At 39.6% G+C, this 22,153-nt stretch overlaps 1 protein-coding gene across 4 annotated transcripts in view; it reads right to left on the bottom strand.

Annotated features, from left to right (window-relative positions):
* SCN8A (sodium voltage-gated channel alpha subunit 8) overlaps positions 1 to 22,153 on the bottom strand; it is a 1,580,263-nt gene that overhangs the window by 855,952 nt on the left and 702,158 nt on the right. For all 4 annotated transcript variants that reach the window (XM_044083431.1, XM_044083429.1, XM_044083430.1 and 1 more), the window contains exon 8: positions 3,989 to 4,227. In XM_044083431.1, the coding sequence (XP_043939366.1) occupies positions 3,989 to 4,227 (239 nt within the window). The remainder of the gene's footprint in view (positions 1 to 3,988; positions 4,228 to 22,153) is intronic.

Here is a 22,153-nt window from a genome sequence, read left to right on the forward strand (position 1 = left end):
TCACTATGTGGCCCACAGTGCATTCCACAGATTGTTACTGAAATGCAGCAGTTTTCAGACACCAGCAAGGTAATGCCATAACATTATAATAGATTTTTCAACAGTGCAACATGTTTGATGAAGCTAGACTTTGTTTGTTTGTGTCTTTTGGCTTTTCCCGGTTAGGGGTCGCCACAGCGGAACTCTGGTCCGCTAATGATTGGTAGTGGATTTTTACGTACCGGGTTACAAGCCCTGATGCACAACCTTCAACTAAGGCACGCCCCATTCACGTATACCTCCACACAGAAGACGCTCTAGCTGAGAATCGAACGGGACAACGTCTTGTTATGAGGCGACAAAGATGAAGCTAGACTAATGCTACTTATTTTGATTAAAGACAAGCAACACTGATACTACCAGAACCGCTGTAAATTTTGTTGGTGGGTGAACTGTTTATTGTATCAGAATACTAAGAAAGATAGAAAGAAAGAAAATAAAATGAATATATATTTACTAGTTTTGTGATCAAATATTTCTGAATACTGAAACTCGACTTGGTTGGCTTCATTTATAAAGCTTGTGTTATTACACATCTGTGCTATTTTCTTGAAAACTTTACAGGGTAATTTTAAAATAAATAAACCACAGTGCTTAAAGCACACTAGAAAAAACCCTGATAAGGTTGTATGCTAGTCACTGGTATGTTCAGCAGCTTTGACAGTTATTAGCCAGCTGGGATCCAAAAATGTCATATCATGCCATGCAATCTTTAACAGTTTACTAGCTTTCCGATGATACAATATAGTACTTTGGAATACAGGAAGATAAATAAACAAATGCAAAAGTTAAAACTTCAGTGGATGCATGCCTACTAGCATCATGTGGCCATGACACCTCTAGAATAATAGCAATAACCCATACTCGCAGTAGGGTATGCCTGGAACTATTCACAGTGATTCACATATACTCCATTAGGTTTGCTTCAGGAATTAAACACTGTCATCATTTCTATAAGGTAAAATACTGTTTCACCTCGAGATCTAATTGACTCCATGACTTGTGTTAGCACATAATTCACAGACTGTTATGTGGTCATGCCATACTACATAAATAAGAAACGTCCAACTTAAGTATTTATCAATGTAAGGCAAGATGCGATGTGTTGTAATCAGCTAATGTTCATGCATATATATATATATATATATATATATATATATATATATATATATATATACACACACACACACATATATATATATATATATATATACACACACACACATATATATATATATATATATATATATATATATATACACACACACACACACATATATATATATATATATATATATATATATATATATACACACACACACATATATATTATTTTTAGAAAAATGAATATATATTAGAGAAAGGGCAAACTGCACTGGCACCCTGACTGGAGAATGAACGCTTGCCAGCAGGGTGTTAACATAACAGGTAATGCCCACTGAAAAACAAATCTGCCTCCTCACGGCAGCATATTAAGATGCCGTGGAGCTCAGAAAGAATGGTCACTATTATTTCACACTTGCTAAGCAGTGCTTTTGGTGTTTAGCAAGAATAAAACTGAAATAAATACAGAATGTTTAAAAAAATGGTGTGTGTGTGTGTGTGTGTGTGTGTGTGTGTGTGTGTGTGTGTTTATGTCTATGTGTGTCAATGTATACATGCATGAAAGTGAGAGCAAGTTTGACCGAGTCATCATTTTACACCCGCTAAGCAGCGTTTTTGATGCTTAGTGAGTGTAAAAAGTAACTGATTATTTTAACTGATTATTTAAAAAAAAAGACCACTGTGTGTTTGTATGGATGCTTGCCGAGAATGAAAGTGGGATGTGTATGTGTGTGGGGACAGATTGAACAATTGAGTGGTGGCAGCAGCAGTTAAGCAGTATTCATACCTCTCAACCGCTTATCTCAAGATATCTGGATAACGTCGAAAAGAAAGGGGGGAAGGCTCTAAAATAGGGGCAGATTTTAAATATTGCTCTTATAAACTTAAAAAGTTAGAACAGCAAGATTTGTTTTGGTATGCATTTTTTGGTAGAAACGAAGTCTGAAACTCAAATGTAAGTCATTATTTAGTGACTTCAATCCCCAATGATTTGCCAGCAAACCACAAATCTTATGAGAAACAGACCCAAAATAAAAATGTATTTGTCATTTACTATATTTATTTATTGACATTTGATGACCGGGAAAGTTCACTGGGTCAGAAACCTATTTTCAGTGGAGGCCCAAAGAGAAAAGCTCCAAAAATAAAGTTAATACAAAAATAATATTCAAAAAGTATAGACAAAGCTGTGTTGTATAGTACAAATTACAATGTGGATAAAATATGCAATACATTTACAAAAATCACACAGATGCATAATTTCACAATAGACGTATCTTACAAGCTAATGTCGGTCAGTTCAAGTGGTAGAACTGGGAGTAAAGAGATATATAGTGTAAATAGAGATTTTAAGATGACATAGAAGGAAAGAAAGAAGGTGGGAGATTAACTTTGCTTATCGAGGTATTGGGTAATTAGGTAAATATCTGGACCTTCTCCGAAAATATGGACTACTGAGAAGTATGGTGGTAAGAAACTTTTAATGCTTGGCATTATTAAGTTTAATCATGTCTTTTTAAAGCTACACTGCTTCTAAATGTTTGAGTGAGTGTGTGTGTGTGTGTGTGTGTGTGTGTGTGTGTGTGTGTGTGTGTGTGTGTGTGTGTGTGTGTGTGTGTAGACATTAAATAATTACCAAACTTATATTTTGGACATAAAATACTTCCTCCAACAACATTTACACATACTACACTAAGTTTGAAGCATTAGGGGGAAGGACTATTTTACATAAAAAATATTAAATTTAAATATATATTAATTAAAAAAAAAAAAAACAGAAAAACGAATACAATACAATTTAACAGATACTCCATTCTCCAAGTGCAATAATGCCTTCCAGGGTGAGTGTGTGTGTTACTATGTAAGAACACCACTGCATGTGCATTATTTACACGTTAACACACACCTTATGGGGCATTAGTGATTGCAGAATGACTGGCCATAACTCTCTTTAATTCTATAACTCTATGAATAATGTAGTGTTTATTTTCAGTTGTCCAACATTTCCCCGATTATTAGTCAAGTAGATGCTTACTGCTTGCTCACGCCAGGTTGATTTTTATTCTCTTCATATCTCGGCTTGCTTTCCTGTTCAGTGTGTCAACAAATGCATTTTTTCCCCCGAGGACAAACAGTGTAAACAGGTTCTTTAAAACGAACATCATCGCAAACTCACAATACACAAAAAGCATAACGATTTTTCTTCTGGGCTTGCCCTCATTATTATAATCAACTCTGAAGTTGTTGCATTTTAGTTGAAAGGGATGCAGCAACTGCAGGGTATTAAACACTGCTGTTTACTGATCTGTGTGACAGCTCCACAGGTCTGGGAAAGTTCAAAATATCCAAGAGATGTATGTGAATCTGCTTGTTGTTTGCCCTAACTCATGCTACATCATTTTCAATTTCACCATAAGTTCACAGGTCTGCCTTACAACAAATGTGTGGGGTTTTATTGCTTTGCACTGCTCAGCATCATGCTAGTCACCTGCCCATCTGCATTGTTGATCCTATCTGATCTCAAAATTAAGGACAGTCACGGCAAGCAGAACACAATGGGAGGCCTCGACTGAGCAAAGGACTGCAGTAATGATGTCTGTATGCTATTCTGGTTCATGAAAAGGAGATTAAAGAAAGAAATAAAACAATGTTCCATCCAATGTCATTAAAAAAAAAAAAAATGACCAAATATTCAAAAAAATATCACTTTTCACATGACTTGTCCCACAATAATCATTCATTTCTAGTGAAGAAATATTCATTCCCACATAACATACATTGCTAAGAAAATAATGGAAGAAAGTGACCAGCAAAATATTGTATACTTATATAAGCCAACTCTTACCAGGTTTCCTGCGCTCAGTACGGCATTAAACTCAGATGTCATAGGGTAGTGCTCCAAGGCCATGAAAACGGTGTTAAGTACAATGCAGATGGTGATTGCTAAGTCAACGAAGGGATCCATCACAATCAGATTAACTATCTCTTTAATTCTTATCCACAGAGGACAACACTCCCAGATCAGAAACGTGTTTGCAAACTTATACCAACATGGAGGACATTTCCGCTGAGATTCTTCCAATTCTGAAAATAAGAAATTTTTTTTTTGTATCTCAGGACTTAAGAATAACAAGCATTATTTTCCCATTACATATTAAAGATCATCACACTAACCCTCTAAAACACCCTGGCACCAAGCAAATAGCTGAGGGAAATGGTTCTCAAAGAATACCAGAGTCATAAATGCAAACAAAAAACAAATCAAACAGATTAAAAATTTTAACAGACCTGCATGCTATCTGATTTTAATAAAAACTTTCCTATTTTTTTAATCCTCTCATTAAAGTTTCAAAAGCAATAATATTAGTAAATGTTACACAATAAATGGCTATGTTTCAGTTATTTTATCACAAAAATGAATCAGGCCTTAATCCCATGGTTCAGACACTTTTCCCACTTGCTTACTATATACTTGCCATTAAGCACACATTTTCATTGTGTGGCTGCAGTGTAACTATACATTACTACTACTACTTCAAAGATCCAAAATTGCAGTTTATTACTGTTGTATGGGTTCCCAAAGATGTGCTGAACTAATATTATATGCAGTTTCCAGTTGTCAACTTAATTTTTGGCACTTACGTATATCAGAGAACTATACTAGACCTGTTATGATTTATGGTGTTTATTAGCTTATTATTCAGTCTGAATTTAAAATAATGAATACAGTATAATTTTGCTGCACTGCACCATTTTGCTTGCAGATTTCCAACATTGATCCTCTGAACTTCTTCAAGAGCTGTGTCACCGTACAGGGACATTACACATGTAAGTTTGTACATAGACTGTGAAAGTCTCATTTTTGATTAATTGGTACCCTAACATAAATATACTAACCCTGAGTTAAATAAAAAGAAAACCTAGTGTTATGTGAAGTGAGAATTTGGCAACAGATTCTTTTTCACCAAGTCAGTTTTCAATAATTTGATCTTTAGCTTGCAAGTGCTAATCTCTTTTACCATCTCATGAATACAACAGCTACCAATCTTCATATGTAAGCATTTTACACCGTCAGCATTTTGAGATCATACAAAGTGATGGCAGAAATCATACCCTGTAATAAATATATGCAAGTACACCGCAGGAGGCACAAATTGGGATCCCAAAATGATTATATAGAAATTCTGGTGGTGACAGCCAGTGAACCTATGTTTGTTTTAGCTAAAATCTCATCATGACTATTTTCAGTAGTTTGAGATACACCATTTAGTGTACCATTTCTTTGTATGACATCATGAATGCAACAGCTAACACTTTTCAAATGCATGTAAAATGACTTTGTACAGTTGCTGTGTGGTGAACGCATGCAAGTGATATGTAGCACTTCATAATTTGTAAATATAATAACAGTAGCATTTTTGCTTTATTTTGTCCTGCACTGCCAGCCAACCATCTGGTCTGTAACCACCTAATTGTGGTGCAGCTGTCATACAGACAAATGGTTCACAGTCACGGGTTGAGCATGCTGTTGGCTGATGCAAGGGTTGTCCCCACCTCTGCAGGTGAAATGAGCTACAGCAGCATGCCTGTTCCACCTCTCCCATAACCAGATATACTGGTTTGTTCCCAGTCTTGCAATGGAATTAGTGCTGCAACTGCTGTCCCTTACACATGCCTCAATCACCTCCACCCCCCCAGAAAGGTAAGCAGACATAGTCTTTTAATTCCACTCCCATCCATATAATTTTCTCCAGCCCCTTAGTAATTCACAAACCCTGCTTGACAGGTTCACAGTCAGGACTTTATCCTCCAAAGCCATTGAGCCAACATAAAAAACACAACATTGAAAATCTAGCATCAGCACCCTAAAATGTTTGGCCAAACATTTTCATAATTATCAGAGATGAGACTGCACTCATTTTAGAAAAGGCAGAGTTTTCAATGAAAACAAATAGAAGTTACAACTCACATTGTAAATCTAATGTGGAAGCCATTTTTCTTGCAAAATGTTAGCTCTTGAAACAGACTAATGCAAGCATTACATCCTCCAAATGTATCTATGAACGGAAAAATGACACCTAAAATAAAGTATTTGCCATTTTTTTCTAAGTAATGGTGACCTTAGAGGTCATTATAATTAACATGAGTTGTGGAAGTGAAGTCCTCCTCACAGCGGGTAGTATTCTGGCTTTGGACTGCTCAGAAACAGTCCATCTATCCATCCACAATCCCTTTTCCTATTTTTGCACATGAGGAGGGGTATCACTTCAACAGTGACAAACATCTAGAGCCAAAGTTCACATTTCTGGGTAGCTAACCCTGCCACAGTTCTTTCATGCAACTCACGACACACACACACACACACACACACACACACACACACACACACACTCCTCCCTATGGCCAATTTAAGTATCCAATCCACCTAGTGCATATGTCTTTAGAATGTGGAAAGGAAAACCCGCAGGAACACAGTGAGATCATGCAGACTCCACTCAGAAGGCACCCCAGCTAAGAATCAAACTCGAGAACCTTTTACTGTGAGGCGACAACACTATCTGCTGTGCTGCACCAGTCATTCTGGGCAAATGTCCATTTATGATCTACTGTTCAAAATCTTTTTGCCTTCATGAAGGAACATTTGTGGGACACTACTTAATGTGTGTCTTAGTCACATGCAGACCAAAAAGCTTTCCTGGAGCTCATTATTATAAGTAGCAAATCTCGAAACGTAATTGAATTCATAGCACCTGCAGTTCTAAACAGATCATCTCTATATTCCGCTCAAGATAATGAATAAATAAGTACAGTTTACTCAATATTAAAGATGACTCAAATTTGTGGGTATATGTTTCTTATTCCAAATGCAACTAATTGACTTTGATGGTTATTATTAATGTGATAATCTTCAACCATTTATTCAGGGTCAAAAATAACCATATGACTGACACTGAGAAATGCTTATTTGTTTACTTAGTGATCATATTCTATTGACAAAGTAGGTCACACTTAACAGCTTCATGATGTTCTGCATTTGCCAATAAAGGGAATCAGAAAAGTACCGTTATGTAAGTAAACTTATCATAACAGCAGATGTTTCAATGATTAATGCTGCAGTTACCTTAGCTATATGGGTTATATCCTGCCAAGGGTATAACAGTTGGCCAACTTTCAAAGCTTCAGGGCATCTTTCACTGTCAGGCAGTTCAAGCTGAGCTAACTAAAAGAAAAGTTTGTGTGCGAAGTTCTTCAGAGCTTTCCCTGCCAACAGAGACAGGGAGGCTGAGGTCTGAAAGGACAATACTAGAAACAACAAAAACTAAGGGTCAACACCCTGGCATAAAAAGCACACCAAAAAACAAGTAGGTGGAGGGAGGGAGAGGCTACTGTAGCAGCATACCTCCCAACCATCCTGAATTACTCGTTTTGTACCGAGTTTGGGGTCCAAATAATGGGGTGCCACGATTGCCAAGTGACACCCCTTAATTTCTGAATTTCCCGGCATTTTATTTTTAATTTTTTTGTTCTGGCTTTTTTCAGTTGACGTCATCACGTGCACGATAATGTCAGCTCTGTAAAACGGCCTGCCAGCCTGTCGGAACTGAGCTAGCTGCCTAGCTCAATTGTTTATCTATAAAGATTTCCTGTTATTAAACATGTATCATGTAGTATCTGAAGATGTTCTTTATTGAAAATTAAGAAAGTGCTTCTTGTTTGGATTCTCTGTTACGCATTAAAAATCATAGGGGTGTGTGTGTGTGTGTGTATGTGTATATGTGTGTGTGTGTGTGTGTGTGTGTGTGTGTGTGTGTGTGTGTGTGTGTGTGTATGCGAGCACATGTGCATGAGCTGTGTTCTGTGTGCATATATGATGTGTAGAAATAGCTTTTCTGAAATGAGCAGCCAAGGGCAAGAGAAAGAACATAAGTTAATGGAAGATATTTGAAAGGCATTTTAGATGCAGAGTCTCCTTAGGTAGACTTTGGAAACTGTAGATGCCTCAGGTTAATTCATGTATTGGAAGTAGTCTGTCCTGCGAATAATTGCAGTCCATTTCATTTGACTAGTAACCCTTCACTGTCAAAGTAGAATGTTGCAGTTTTTTTCATAAGTAGTGGTGCAGATGTCAGCCAAAAGTACAGGGGCACTGAGACAAATGAATATGAACATGAAAGTGAATGAATCAAGACATGCCTGTTTATTAGAGATACTAACATTTCTAGACAAAGAGTGAAGGTGTGTACTGGCAAGGAGTAAATGACTGCAGGACTCTCTTGCCTTGAAGTTCCTGTGAATCCTATGAAACAAGTCATATTTGCGAGTGAAGCAACTAATTTAAGGCTGCAGTTTTGGGAGCTGTTTAATTTAATTAATATAATTTTATATGCAATCAAAATAAATACAAAAAGTGAAAACGCTATTCAAGTTATTGAAAAAAGTACAGGAACTTTATTATGCATTCCTGTGGCATGTGAGGTTATATGAAGACTGGTACATACATGACTAAATAAATCAATCAGTCTTCAAAAGAATACTGCTCCTTAATACTCACTTTCATGAAAAGAGCAAAATATTTTGATGTCTGCTGTTCTGGCATTGTAATTTATGAAAATGGTGTAATTGGAGTATATTCATTGTCCGTACTCTGGTCCTTATTGTGAGTTTCAGAAATACTGCCATTTCAGAGGTGTGAAGCTTTTCTCCCACATTCCCATTAAATGAAACCAACTTTGACATGCTTGATTAAGGAGGAAAATGTTTAGGACATGTATGTGTTGTGTGTGTATGCGTACATTACTTTGAGGCGCAAGGGAATGATGGTTCAGGAAAGGTTATGCTGCACTGCCTGCAAGAGGTATTTGCTAGCCTGGAAGGCACATTATGCAACAGCTGAGGTACATTATGCCGCCGCTGAAGTTTTACTGCGTGTGTGGAAGTAGACTTTTCTGATGAAAATGTTCTGAATTGGGCAGTTTTGTCATTACTGTTTTATGCATTTTCTTTCATTGCCTACTGGAAAAATGTTCACATAATAAATTTAAAATGCGCTCTAAGTCTAACAAGTGTGCTGTATTATACGAGGAATATAATTTAATATCAAAGAACACATTCTTGCTTTGTGCCCAAGAGGCCTATGATTTGAAAAGAGCCCAAAGGTAATCTTTATCCACCACTGGCCAGCTGCATTCTCTTTGGATGTGGTGTGGGTTTCAATGCTGTTTCATTGAATGTGAGTTTCAAGGGCAGAGAAGTTGTAATAAGTCTATGTTCATTGTGAGACAGCATTGCTTTGTTTAGCAGATGTCTATTAGTGTTTGTGCATTGTGCTATAAAATGTAAAAATAAAATCCAAATAATCACTGTAGAAGTAAAGCAGTATGCACATTAGTATTTATGGTAAATGGGGCAAAATAGCCAGGTAATGGGACATTGGAATGGCTGCAAGGGAACTCTAGTGCCATATTTTGTTTGTCTGTTCTTCAGTTTGGGTTTTAAAGTTGGTATCCCACAATTCCATTGGAGTGGGTGGGGTTACATAATTATGTATGCAAATTTAATCTTAATCAGTGTACAGATTTGTACATATTTTTCATGGGCCTTGTCCAGATTTTTGATATTTCCAGGTTGAGAGGTATGTGTAGCAGTGATCATTCAAACAACTGCTGTTATGGTAGTTTATTTACGCAGCTGTACTATGTTTATCATACTGACCTCTGCTGTAGTAGACTTAGATATACAGGTAGATTACCTTAGCTTACGACATTTGGGAGGTGGAAGGAGAAGAGTCCTAAAGTCCCTAGAAAATGGACCTAGCAACACCTGCCGTGGACCTAGAGAAGGAATCAAGCTTACAGTGCTTTGTAAATGAATGTACAGAGGACCGACTAGCAGCTTCTAAAATACTTCTAGAATCCAACCATTTCCAAAAAGTCATAGATGAACCCAAGGACCTGTTAGAGTAGGCCTTGACCCTGCCTGGAATAGTTTTGTTATGGAGAGTATAAAAAAGGTCATAATCATCTTTCGGCTGTTCCCGTTAGGGGTCGCCACAGTGGATCATCTGTTTCCATTTCTTCCTGTCCTCTGCATTTTGCTGTCACACCAACCACCTGCATGTCCTCTCTCACCACATCCATAAACCCTACCTTAGGCCTTCCTCTTTTCCTGTTACCTGGTAGCTTCATCCTTAGTATCTTTTTCCCAATATACTCAGCATCCCTCCTCAGCACATGTCCAAACCAACATAATGTTGCCTCTCTGGCTTTGTCTCCAAACCTTCCAACCTGGTCTGACCCTCTAATATACTTATTCCTAATCCTTGTCCACCCTCGTTACACCCAGTGCAAATCTTAACATCTTTAACTCTGCCAGATCCAGCTCTAATGCTTGCCTTTTTGTCAATGCCACTGTCTCCAACCCATAACACATAGCTGGTCTCACTACCCTCTTGCAGACCTTCCCCTTCACTCTTAATGGTACTCGTCTGTCACAAATCACTCCTGACACTTCTCCACCCACTCCATCCTGCCTGTACTCTCTTCTTCACCTCTCTTCCACACTCACCATTACTATGAACTACTGATCCCAAGTATTTAAACTCATCCACCTTCACCACCTCTACTCCTTGCATCCTCACCATTTCTCTATCCTCCCTCTCATTCACACACATATATTCTGTCTTAGTTCTGCTGACCTTCATTCCTCTTCTCACTAGATCATATCGTCATCTCTCCATGGTCTCCTCCACCTGTTCCCTACTCTCACTACAGATCACAATGTCATTTGCAAACATCATAGTCCACGGGGACTCCTGTCTGATCTCGTCTGTCAACCTGTCCATCACCATTGCAAATAAGAAAAGGTTCAGAGCTGATGCTTGATGTAATCCCACCTCCTCAAACGCATCTGTCACTCCCACCGCTTACCTCACCGCTATCACACTACCCTCGTACATATTCTGTACCACTCTTACATACTTCTCTGACACTTCCAACTTCCTCATTCAAAACCACAACTCCTCTCTAGGCACCCTGTCATATGCTTTCTATAAGTCTACAAAAACACAATGCAACTCCTTCTGACCTTCTCTATAATTCTCCATCAACACTCTCAGAGCAAACATTGCATCTGTAGTGCTCTTTCCCGGCATGAAACCATACTGCTGATCACTAATCATCACATCCCTTCTTAACCTAGCTTTCACTACTCTTTCCCATAACTTCATGCTGTGACTGATCAATTTAATCCCTCTGTAGTTACTACAGCTCTGCACACCACCCTTATTCTTAAAAATCAGTACCAAAACACTTTTTCTCCATTCCTCAGGCATCCTCTCACTTTCTAAAATGTCATTAAACAATCTGGTTAAAAACTCCACTGCCATTTCACCTAAACACCTCCATGCTTCCACAGGTATGTCATCTGGACCAACAGCCTTTCCATTCTTCATCCTCTTCATAGATATCCTTACTTCCTCCTTGCTAATCCATTACACTTCATGATTCACTATCCCCACACCATCCGACCTTCTCTCCCTCTCATTCTCTTCATTCATCAACCCCTCAAATACCCTTTCCATCTGCTCAACACACTCTCCTCGCTTGTAAGTATGTTTCCCTCATTTTCCTTTATCACCTTTACCTGCTGCACATCTTTCCTAGCTCGGTCCCTCTATCTAGCCAATTGGTACAGGTCCTTTTCTCCCTCCTTAGTGTCCAACCTTTCATACAACTCTTCATATGCTTTATCCTTAGCCTTCACCATCTCTCTCTTTGCCATGCACCTCATCTCCTTATACTCCTGTCTACTTTTTTCATCTCTCTGACAATCCCACTTCTTCTTTGCCAACCTCTTTCTCTGTATACTCTCCTGTACTTACTCATTCCACCACCATGTTTCCTTGTCATCCTTCCTCTGTCCGGATGTCATACCAAGCACCTTTCTAGTCATCTCCCTTACTAGCTTTGCTGTAGTTACCCAGCTATTTGGTAACTCTTCACTGCCACCCAGTGCCTGTCTTAACTCTTCCATGAACTCCACCTCACAATTACCCTTTTTCAATTTCCACCATTTGATCCTTGGTGCTGCCCTCACACTCCTCCTCCTCTTCTTGATCACCAATGTCATCTTACAAACAACCATCCTATGCTGCCTAACTACGCTTCCCCTGGTCACCACTTTACAGTCTCCAATCTCCTTCAAACTGGCCCTCCTACATAAGATATAATCCACCTGTGTGCATCTTCCTCCACTCTTGTATGTCACCCTATGCTCCTCCCTCTTGTTAAAATATGTATTCACCACAGCCATGTCCATCCTTTTCGCAAAATCCACTACCGTCTGACCTTCTGCATTCCTTTGTTTAACACCATACCTACCCATCACTTCCTCATCCCCTCTGTTCCCTTCACCGACATGCCCATTGAAATCTGCTCCAATCACCACTCACCCTTGGGTAGTGTCATCACGACTTCATCCAACTCGCTCCAAAATTTTTCTTTCTCGTCCGTCGCACACCCAACTTGTGGAGCATATGCACTAACAACATTCATCATTACACCATCAATTTCCAGCTTCATAAACATCACTCTATCAGACACTCTTTTCATCTCTAAAACACTCTTAGCATACTGTTCCTTCAGGATAACTCCTACGCCATTTCTCCTCCCATCCACACAATGATAAAACAATTTGAACCCATCTCCAATACACCTAGCCTTACTCCTCTTCCATCTGGTCTCTTGCACACACAATATAACAACCTTCCATCTGTCCATCATATCAGCTAGCTCTCTCCCTATACCAGTCATACTGCCAACATTCAAAGTTCCAGCCCTCACTACCACAGTCCTAGCCTTTCTCCTCTCTTCCTGCCTTCGGCCATGCCTTCCACCTCCTCTCCTCCTTCGACCAACAGTAGCCCTATTTCCGCCAGCACCCTGTTGGCTAACAGTACTGGTGGCAGTCGTTGTTAACCTGGGCCTTGACCGATCCAGTATGTAAATATTTACTGGTGTCCGCATGAATAATTTGGCCAAGTTTTACACCGGATGCCCTTTCTGACGCAACCCTCCCCCCATTTATCCGGGCTTGGGACCGGTACAAAGAAATGCACTGGCTTGTACATCCCCAGTATAAAAAAAGGTAATAACCTTAAACAACCATTTTGAAATAGTCTGATTTGGCACAAGTTGTCCCCTCCTCTTACCATCACAAGAAATGAACAAACTGATTCAAAGAACTGAAGGATTTAGTTCTGTCAAGATAGTGGTGGAGTTGTCTGTGGACATCCACAATACGGAGTATCCTTTTTCACTCATTTTTAGGCTCAAGAAAGAAAATAGGGTGAGGGATAGTTTGGCTTAAAGTAAACTTGGATGCCACTTTAAGCATAAAAGAAAGATTAGTTCTCAAAGAAACCCTGTCCCTGTGGAAAATGAGATACGGCTGACTTACTATAAGAGCTTGCAAATCAGATACGCTTCTTGTAGAAGTTAGAGCAATCAGTAAAACTGTTCTATCTTAAAAACCTCAAGTCAGCCAGGTTAGCTGGTTCAAATGGAGCAAGTGTTAGTTTCTGTAACGTAAAGTTAAGATCATACTGAGTAATCTCTTGTTGTGCAGAACCCCTTTCAAAAACATTTTGACATAAGACTTCATTAAAAGAGGAGGATCCATGGGCAGGCATGCTTGACAGAGGAATAAAGAAGGCCTCAGGATAGTAACCTTGACAAATATTGTAAAACCAGAGAACAACTAGCCCTGAATGGGTGCTAGTTATGTTGTTGGTACCAACTACAAAATCTTTTCCATTTGTTAATATATGGACTTCTAATAGCAGGCTTTCTTGCCTCCATTAGTACCTGCTTTGTCTTCAGTAAAATGAAGCCTAAAAGGAATTAAGACCCTATCATTCAGGCAGTCAACTGAAGTTGATGTTGGGGTGCACCAAACACCCTTATTCTTCTGTGAGTAGATCAAGTCCATGAGGAAGCTTGTGGTAATTGTCCTTGGCCATTGCCACAACATGGGAAAACCATAGTTGCCTGGGACAGAAGACAGTTACCACAGTGATCTTTGGGGATTCCTTCTAGCTATTTAGAAGTACCCTGGATATTAGTGGAATGGGTGGAAAATGATACAGGAACATTCCTGGTCCAAGGAAAAGAGAAGGAATCTGTCTGCCAGGCATTCTTGCATGGAGTCCTGGAACAGAATCTTGAAAACTGACTTTTTCGAGAGGAGGCGAAATAGGTCTATGTAAGGCATTCCCCACTAATGGATCAAATCTTGAAGACTCCTCTGATCTACTTTCCATTCATGAGTCTCTCTCCTGGTCCTGCTTAGCTTGTCTTCCACACAATTTTGCTCCGACAGAATGCAGGATGCCTGAAGAGTGAGATTGTGCTGTGTGAAGCAATTTGCCAAGCTAGCATAGCTAGTCTGGAAAGAGGGTACAAAATGGTGCCCCCTCATTAGCATACCACATGACTGTGGTACTGTCTTAAACAACTTGAAGAGGTCCGGGGAACCAAAGTTGATTTAGAGAGTTGTGTGCCTTGATCAGGGCAAGCATCTCTTTCATATGTATGTGCTTACATCTGTCCTTGGTGTCCCATAAAGCCTTCACCATTACCTTTCCCAGGACCAACAAGCATGACTCTCCCTTGCCTACTGAAGGGGTCCCTAACAGCCACAAAGGATGCGGCTAACTTCTGGTCCAAAGTGGCTGAAGGTGCTACATCAGAGGGATCTTGGGTAAAAGATGAGTGGCCTGAGTCACACACCTGGGGCTGAAGCAAACTGCTATCCTGCTGTGGTGGTAAAGGGTGTCTGTTAACTTTTTCTTTTTGGAGCTACAAGGACCAGCCGTGGGACTGGTAGTTTTTCCATGGTCAAGCCAAAATTGGTGCCTCTTTCCCAGGAAGGACAAGCAGCAAATGCTGGTAAAAACTGCAAATCTTTACAAGTCACTTTTTTACAGAAAAACACAGTAAAAAGTACTTTAAAATATTTTGCCAGCCCCAAAAAAAGTAAAACAAACACACTTTCTCCACAGACAAAATGGTTTTCATTTACTATACACAACTTTTAAACTACGTGGAAAAAGAACACTCTCATTTAAAAGTATGATACAATCTCGTGACAGTCTGTTAAAACAAAACTCCTAGCTTTAAAATAACTGAATTCCTGAAGAAAATTCCTGAAGAGGAAAGTGAGAACACAGAAACAATATTTAGAAAACAAAGTGTTTTCCCCAAAGCAAACTTATCTGCCCAGCAAAGGAACAGCACAAGCCAACTGTTGACCCTTCAAAGCCTTAGAGGAACATACTCTTAGGCAGCAGTAAAGCTCTGAAGGTCTTGGCCCCCAAACTTGTCTTTTAGTCAGCTCAGCTTGAGCCGCCTGACAGTTTGAGCAGGTGGTAGGTGCCATGAAGTTTTGAAGCTGATCAGCTGTTATATGCAGCAGTGATCAAATTGATGAATATCCTAAATGATAATTTTAAATGCTTCATTAGCAAGCACTTAGCCAGCTACAGGAGAAATAATGTAAGCTAAAAGAGAAATTTCTGCAGCAGCCTCACATTCCCACCCAAGAGCCATATATTAAACTAAGCAAAAATGACAAATAACTATAAAACTTTCAAAAAAAAATGCAACTGCTGTTGAAGAAAGAACAAAATGTGTTCTATTTATTAACTTCATTTATTGATTCTCCATGCTGAGGTAAAGGCTCATTTATTCGACAGATCCATACAGAGAGAAAAGCTCTAAAAGAAAAACCAAAGGACATAGTTTAGTGTAGCCAATTATCCTAAGTAGCATGTTTTTGGGAAGGGGAACAACATGAGTTAACTCAAGGAAAACCTAAACAAACATGGGAAGAATGTGAAGATTGTGCACAAAGACAACATAGTGAGGTGAGGGTTTAACTGCAGACCCTGGAGTAAAGAGAACATTGCAAAAACCACTGTGTCACTAAATCATCCAAAGGGGGCCTATCTTTTACAAAATGGCAGGTAATGACCATAACGTCCATAACTTTTGTAAGAAGCTTCAACAATGGATTGTCTTGACAGAGGAAAATGTGTGGCTACTGTTGTAGCAACAAAAGCATTTTATACACAGAATCAGGACTGACGTGAATATACTATGGTATTTACTTTAGCATTTACAAAAGCAACAGAAAAACAGCACAAAAGAACCATGGCTCATGCTAGATGCACAAACTGCTCAAACTTCACAGAGGAATTATTTTCTTGATCATTTCTCATTTGAAGGAAAATGGCACTGTGAATGCCTAAAAATAAAGACAAATATAGAACATTCTGCTAGGCCACCTGAATATGACAAATGCTAACAATGGCATCCGTAATGCAGCTACACTCAGCAGAAAGTCCTTACTCAGTGTCATACATGGGCCTTCCCTAATAAAGGCATTACAGCACACAAGCAAGGGAATATTTTGAACCTCTTACTTTCATACAGAAATGAAGATGGGGCGTATAACACACCAGCAAAGATGTGACCACCACATATAGTCTGATTCAAAAGAAGTGTAACCACAAAGTCAAGATATATCAATGTACTATTTTAGGTAGACTGACTTTGGCAATATAGGAGAATGAAACCAAACCACAAAATGTCCCAAGTACAGGAAACATGCAAAACTAAATCACAAGGGAAAAAAAACACGTAACTGGTGATACTGACTTTTAAAAAAATAATAAAATATTAAGCACTTTTAACTCAACTGTTTTTGGAGAATTCATCAGGGCTTTTGATAATAAAAACACAATCTCGTTTATAAAAATCTATACAAATGAGATGTGCTTCCACCAATAATTAGGTAATGCACACATTTGTAGAAAAAATTATAAAACTGATTTATAAAAATGCATCATCCATCCATCCACAATCCCTTTTCAGAGTTATGCACTTGGGGTCTAGGTGTCACTCCAACAGTGGCAATAGTCTAGAGTCAAGTTTAACACTGCTGGGTGGCTAGCCACTCCGAGGTAGTTATTTCATACCACTCACCTGCACGTACACGCAACACCCCTATGGCTACTTTAGAGTACCCAATCCACATACTGCAAGTCTTTGGAATATGGGAGGAAAACTGGAGCACCCAGAGAAAACCCACGTGAACACAGGGAGGACATGCAGACTCAGCAGAGAAGGCACCCCAAATGAGAATCGAATCAGAGAATCTCTCATTGTGAGGTGACAGCACTATCCACTGGGCCACTGCAGTGCAGTGAACTTAATACAACTTCATTAAGTAGGCAATAAAATTAAATAGTCATTTATTGTCTGCATATACAAAATGTAGTATGATACTATATACAGAAATAAACACTAAAAGACAAAATCTACACAATAAAAATAATCTGTTGTATGCGATATTAAGTTGAATAAACAGGACTAAATATAGTCTTCAAAACATTATTAATGACTAAGCAACCTCAATTTTAATAAACTTTTTATACCAATTGTGACATCCCCACTCTGGGTCAGTAATCAAGGAGACTGAATCCTCACCACTGGCACTGAACAGGGACGTTCACTTGGAACAAAAATGGATGCACTCAGTATTTCCAGATGCAGCTCTCTGCATCAAGCACAATTTCCCTTAAGAGCACACAGGGAACACAGTCAGTCCTAGGGATGGGTCCTCTCTCTCGCTTCAAATCCCTAATGAGACTTCCCACTGGCACAGCTGTAGCACTGTGTCCTCAGCCAAGTGTCTAAGCTGAGTCCCCCAGCACTCTTTCTGTGAAACCAGTGTTTCACGTCCATGCTCCAAGCAGCTGACGTACACACTCTTGGAGACTTGATTTACACACACACACACAAACACACACGAAAAGGAGGCACAGATTTACTAGCTATGCCCCCTTCTGCCCAGACTATAGGGTAGTAACACTGTCACCACACACTCCAAAGCCAGCTACTTTAAGGCTCTTGCAAGGGTACCCAATTATACTGAGTGAAATTAATAATAATACAAATGGTAGTTTGACCAATAGCAAGGCTTTCAGGAGCGGCCAGATCTGTCACCCAATATATGTAAGTACTCTCAGAGATTAAAATATTCTCCAAAAGACAAGTCACAATGAAAAGTTTAAATATCTTTAATAATAAAAGAACATGAAAATACAAAATATCTATTTGAAATAAACACCAGAGTTTCAATCACAGGAACTGTTAAAATGACACAGGTGGACAGGTTCAAACAGTTACAGATAAACAATACTTAACTAATCTCACTTTATTTTCCTGACTGATCTAAAGAATTATTATTCCCTGATTACTTACTAGAGCAAGGCAAGATGAAGCACATGAGAGATCTTTCTTTGTCTGGTTACAAAAACAAGAGTGCCATGAGACTTCAGTCTTACCTAGTATTAAATTATTTTAGTGACAGATTACAGAATGACATCACACACATCTGGTCATCTGACTTCTAATTCCCTTGCTTCCCCCTTGGCTAGAAGCTGTCAGGATTTAGCACATATATGTCAATAAAGCATGCGCGTGCGCACACACACACACACACACACACACACACACACGCACGCATGCGTGCACACACAGCCTTGCTATCTGCTGCAGCTCCTGGGAATCATAAAACAATTTCAAACCTCCATCCTTCGACAGTAGCAATTAGTTCACCCCAAAGACAATGCAAGAATCTTCCTAGTATGATATAATCTTTATATCCTAAGCCAGGTAACTTAATTTCAAACTATTTTCAAAGTTTAAGATTAACTTCATCCCTTCCAGTATTCTCTATTAAAACATATTCATTTAAACAGTTACAATAATGCATGTATATTTCTTTTTCTGTCCAGCAGGGCACATTGTTGGTACATTTTTAACACAAGCAGCTGTACAAATGCATTTTTCAACACAAGTATCTGTACAAATCAGTTTGATAAACGAACGACATACAATTCTTTACAAAACTGCAGCTAGCTGTGCTGGCATATGTTACACATCCACTGCCCTGCTTCTGGGGTAGCTGGCAATACCTCACATCGTCACAGCTCTCCCTCCTTGAAGACTCAAGCTAATTTTTCAGGTGACCCTTGAGAAATGTTGCTTGAGAGGAATTTGTCTCTCTGGAAATACATTAACCCATACCCTGTCTTGAGATCCCATCTGCCTTGGCATTGTTGACCCCACTACAGTGCTGCACAGTCATGTCATATGCCTGTAGCACTAGGCTTCACCTTAGTAGCTTCAAAGCAACCAGATGCAAAGAACAAGCAGCACAGTATCCACCAACAAATTTAATAAAAACTCAAATCTCTGACGTCTCGGCCAAAGCCTTCAAGGAGAATAAAACACTCTCTGTGACATAGCAATTTATACATCTAAATATAAAATAATTACACAATTAATCAATTAACTCACTCATCAATTAAGTAATGCCTTCCAGATGAACTCCTCATTAAGCCCAAAAGGAGACATAGTTTTAAATTTTAAAATGTACAAAGCTTCTTTTTGTAATAAAAGAGTTTTCACATTAATATTATGATATGCAGAGACACAAATTTGTTCTAACACAGTGCCTTTTAAACCAACACTGCTCTTATGAAATTGTGCAAAATGTAAAGCTACAGGACTATCAACATTAGCATTATTTATGTCCCTAATATGCTCTAAGTGCCTTGTTTTAAATGCCCTTTTTGTCTCTCCTATGTAAAATTTATTACAAGGTTTAAAAGGCACTGTGTTAGAACAAATTTGAGTCTCTGCATATCATAATATTAATGTGAAAACTCTTTTATTACAAAAAGAAGCTTTGTACATTTTAAAATTTAAAACTATGTCTCCTTTTGGGCTTAATGAGGAGTTCAACTGGAAGGCATTACTTAATTGATGAGTGAGTTAATTGATTAATTGTGTAATTATTTTATATTTAGATGTATAAATTGCTATGTCACAGAGAGTGTTTTATTCTCCTTGAAGGCTTTGGCCGAGACGTCAGAGATTTGAGTTTTTATTAAATTTGTTGGTGGATACTGTGCTTGTTGTTCTTTTCACCTTAGTAGCTTGGCTGCCTCGCTCTAGCCATAGAGCCCCCTCAGACTCCTCCTGCCTCCTACTGCAAATACTTAGCACACGGGCCTCCTTATCATGGTTAGGTTTCATCATGTTAACATGGTAAAGTCTGTGTCCCTGCCTCCTGCCTAGCAGTTCTACCATGCACTTAACATCACTCACCTTCCTTACCACTTTGAAGGGTCCCTCTCAAGCTGCCTGTAGCTTACTGTGTATGACAGGAATGACAACCATAACCTCCTAACCCACAGCATACTCTCGGGCTTGAGAATTCCTGTCATACCAGACCTTTTTCTGCTGGTGGGCTCCTGCCAGGTACACCTGAGCCAAGCCCAGGAGCTCCCTAAGCCTTGTCCTGAGGTTTAAGGCATATGTCACAACATACTCCTTGTGGGATTCACACTCACCCTCCCACTCATCACAAATCAAATCTAAAGGCCCCCTCACCCTATGCCCATGCAGCAACTCAAAGAGTAAAAAACCTGTGGATTCCTAGGGTACCTCTCTAAAGGCAAACAGCACATGGGGCAAATATTTGTCCCACTCTCTCTTAAACTGGTCTGCAAATACCTGTAGCATGGTTTATAGTGTAGAGTTTAACCTCTCCTAAGGACCATTAGTCTGTAGATGGTAGGGGTTGGTCTTTAGGCACTTCATCCAACAGCGCTTCCACAGACAAGTCAGTAGGTCTGACATGAAAATGGCACCTCTGTTAGTCAGTATTTCTCTCGGGAAACCTGACCTGTTGAAAACCTCTAACAAAGCATTTGCCACCTTCTCTGAATTGATGGAGGACAGAGTCACTGCCTCAGTGTATCTAATAGCATAATCTACTACCATCAGGATATATTTCTTCCCTGTGGAACTTGGGATACTCAGAGGCCCCACAATATCCACAACTACCCTCTAAAATGGCTCCACAATCACAGCCAAAGGCATCAAAGTAGCCTTGACTTTGACTCCTGCCTTGCCTACTTTTTGGCACTGCTTACTGGTCCTGTAGTACCCTGTTACATCCCTTGCAATCCCACACCAGTAAACGTTCTGCATAATACGTCTCTTATGCTTATGCTTATGCTCATATGACCTGCAAAAGGAATGTCATGGGCTGTGGCTAGATGTGCCAGACGGTAGGCTTTAGCACTGCCAACAACTGTATTACCCTCACCCTCTAGCTCTCCCTTAGGGATCCACTCCCTATACAGTATCCCTTTGTTCCAGTATACAGACTCCCTTTTCCTTGAGGATCACGTGCCTCCCTTGCTACCTCCCTCAATCCTCTTAGTGTAGGGTCCGACAGCTTAGCCTGTCTCAACTCTTATTTTTGTGACCCTTCCTAGCTCCCTTTCCATAGGAAGTCTGGTATCCTCTGACAGCAGTGCCTCATTGTCAGCCTGGGTACTACCACTCAGCTCTACCCTTGCACTGACTTTGTGTAAGGGAACATCAGTACCTACCAGCAGCTGTGGCTCACCTTCAGTCTCAATGCTACAGGGTAGCTCCCTCCCTGAAATAGCCAACTCACCAGCCCTGGCTTCACATGTGAGGTCTGTCTGGGTCTCCCCAGACTACTAGACCCATGTGCTTGTCTCCAAGCTTGACTGTGTGTAACTGCATGTACACAAGGTACTGCATTATCAAAATCATTCCCTATCAAGACGTCTGCAGGGATGTCCTCAAACACACCTACTTGCCCGTTTCCTTTTCCACCCTTCCAGTCAAAGTAAATCCTGGTCAAAGGCATTTGGAATGGGGTCTCTCCTATAGTACTGACTGGAGTGGACTGCCCAGGCAAGTACTGCTACTCTTGTCAGAGGCTATGTCTCTCTTAGCAGTGGACGGTTTTCCATCCACTAAGGATATAACTTCTGGTGATAGTTTGGTACCTCTGTTGTCACCAGAAAACTTACCATTGGCATACTGTTATTCCCACT

The sequence above is a fragment of the Protopterus annectens genome, chromosome 9.part0 (genome assembly GCF_019279795.1).
Source record: "Protopterus annectens isolate FY-2018-M chromosome 9.part0, PAN1.0, whole genome shotgun sequence".
Classification (NCBI taxonomy): domain Eukaryota; kingdom Metazoa; phylum Chordata; order Ceratodontiformes; family Protopteridae; genus Protopterus; species Protopterus annectens.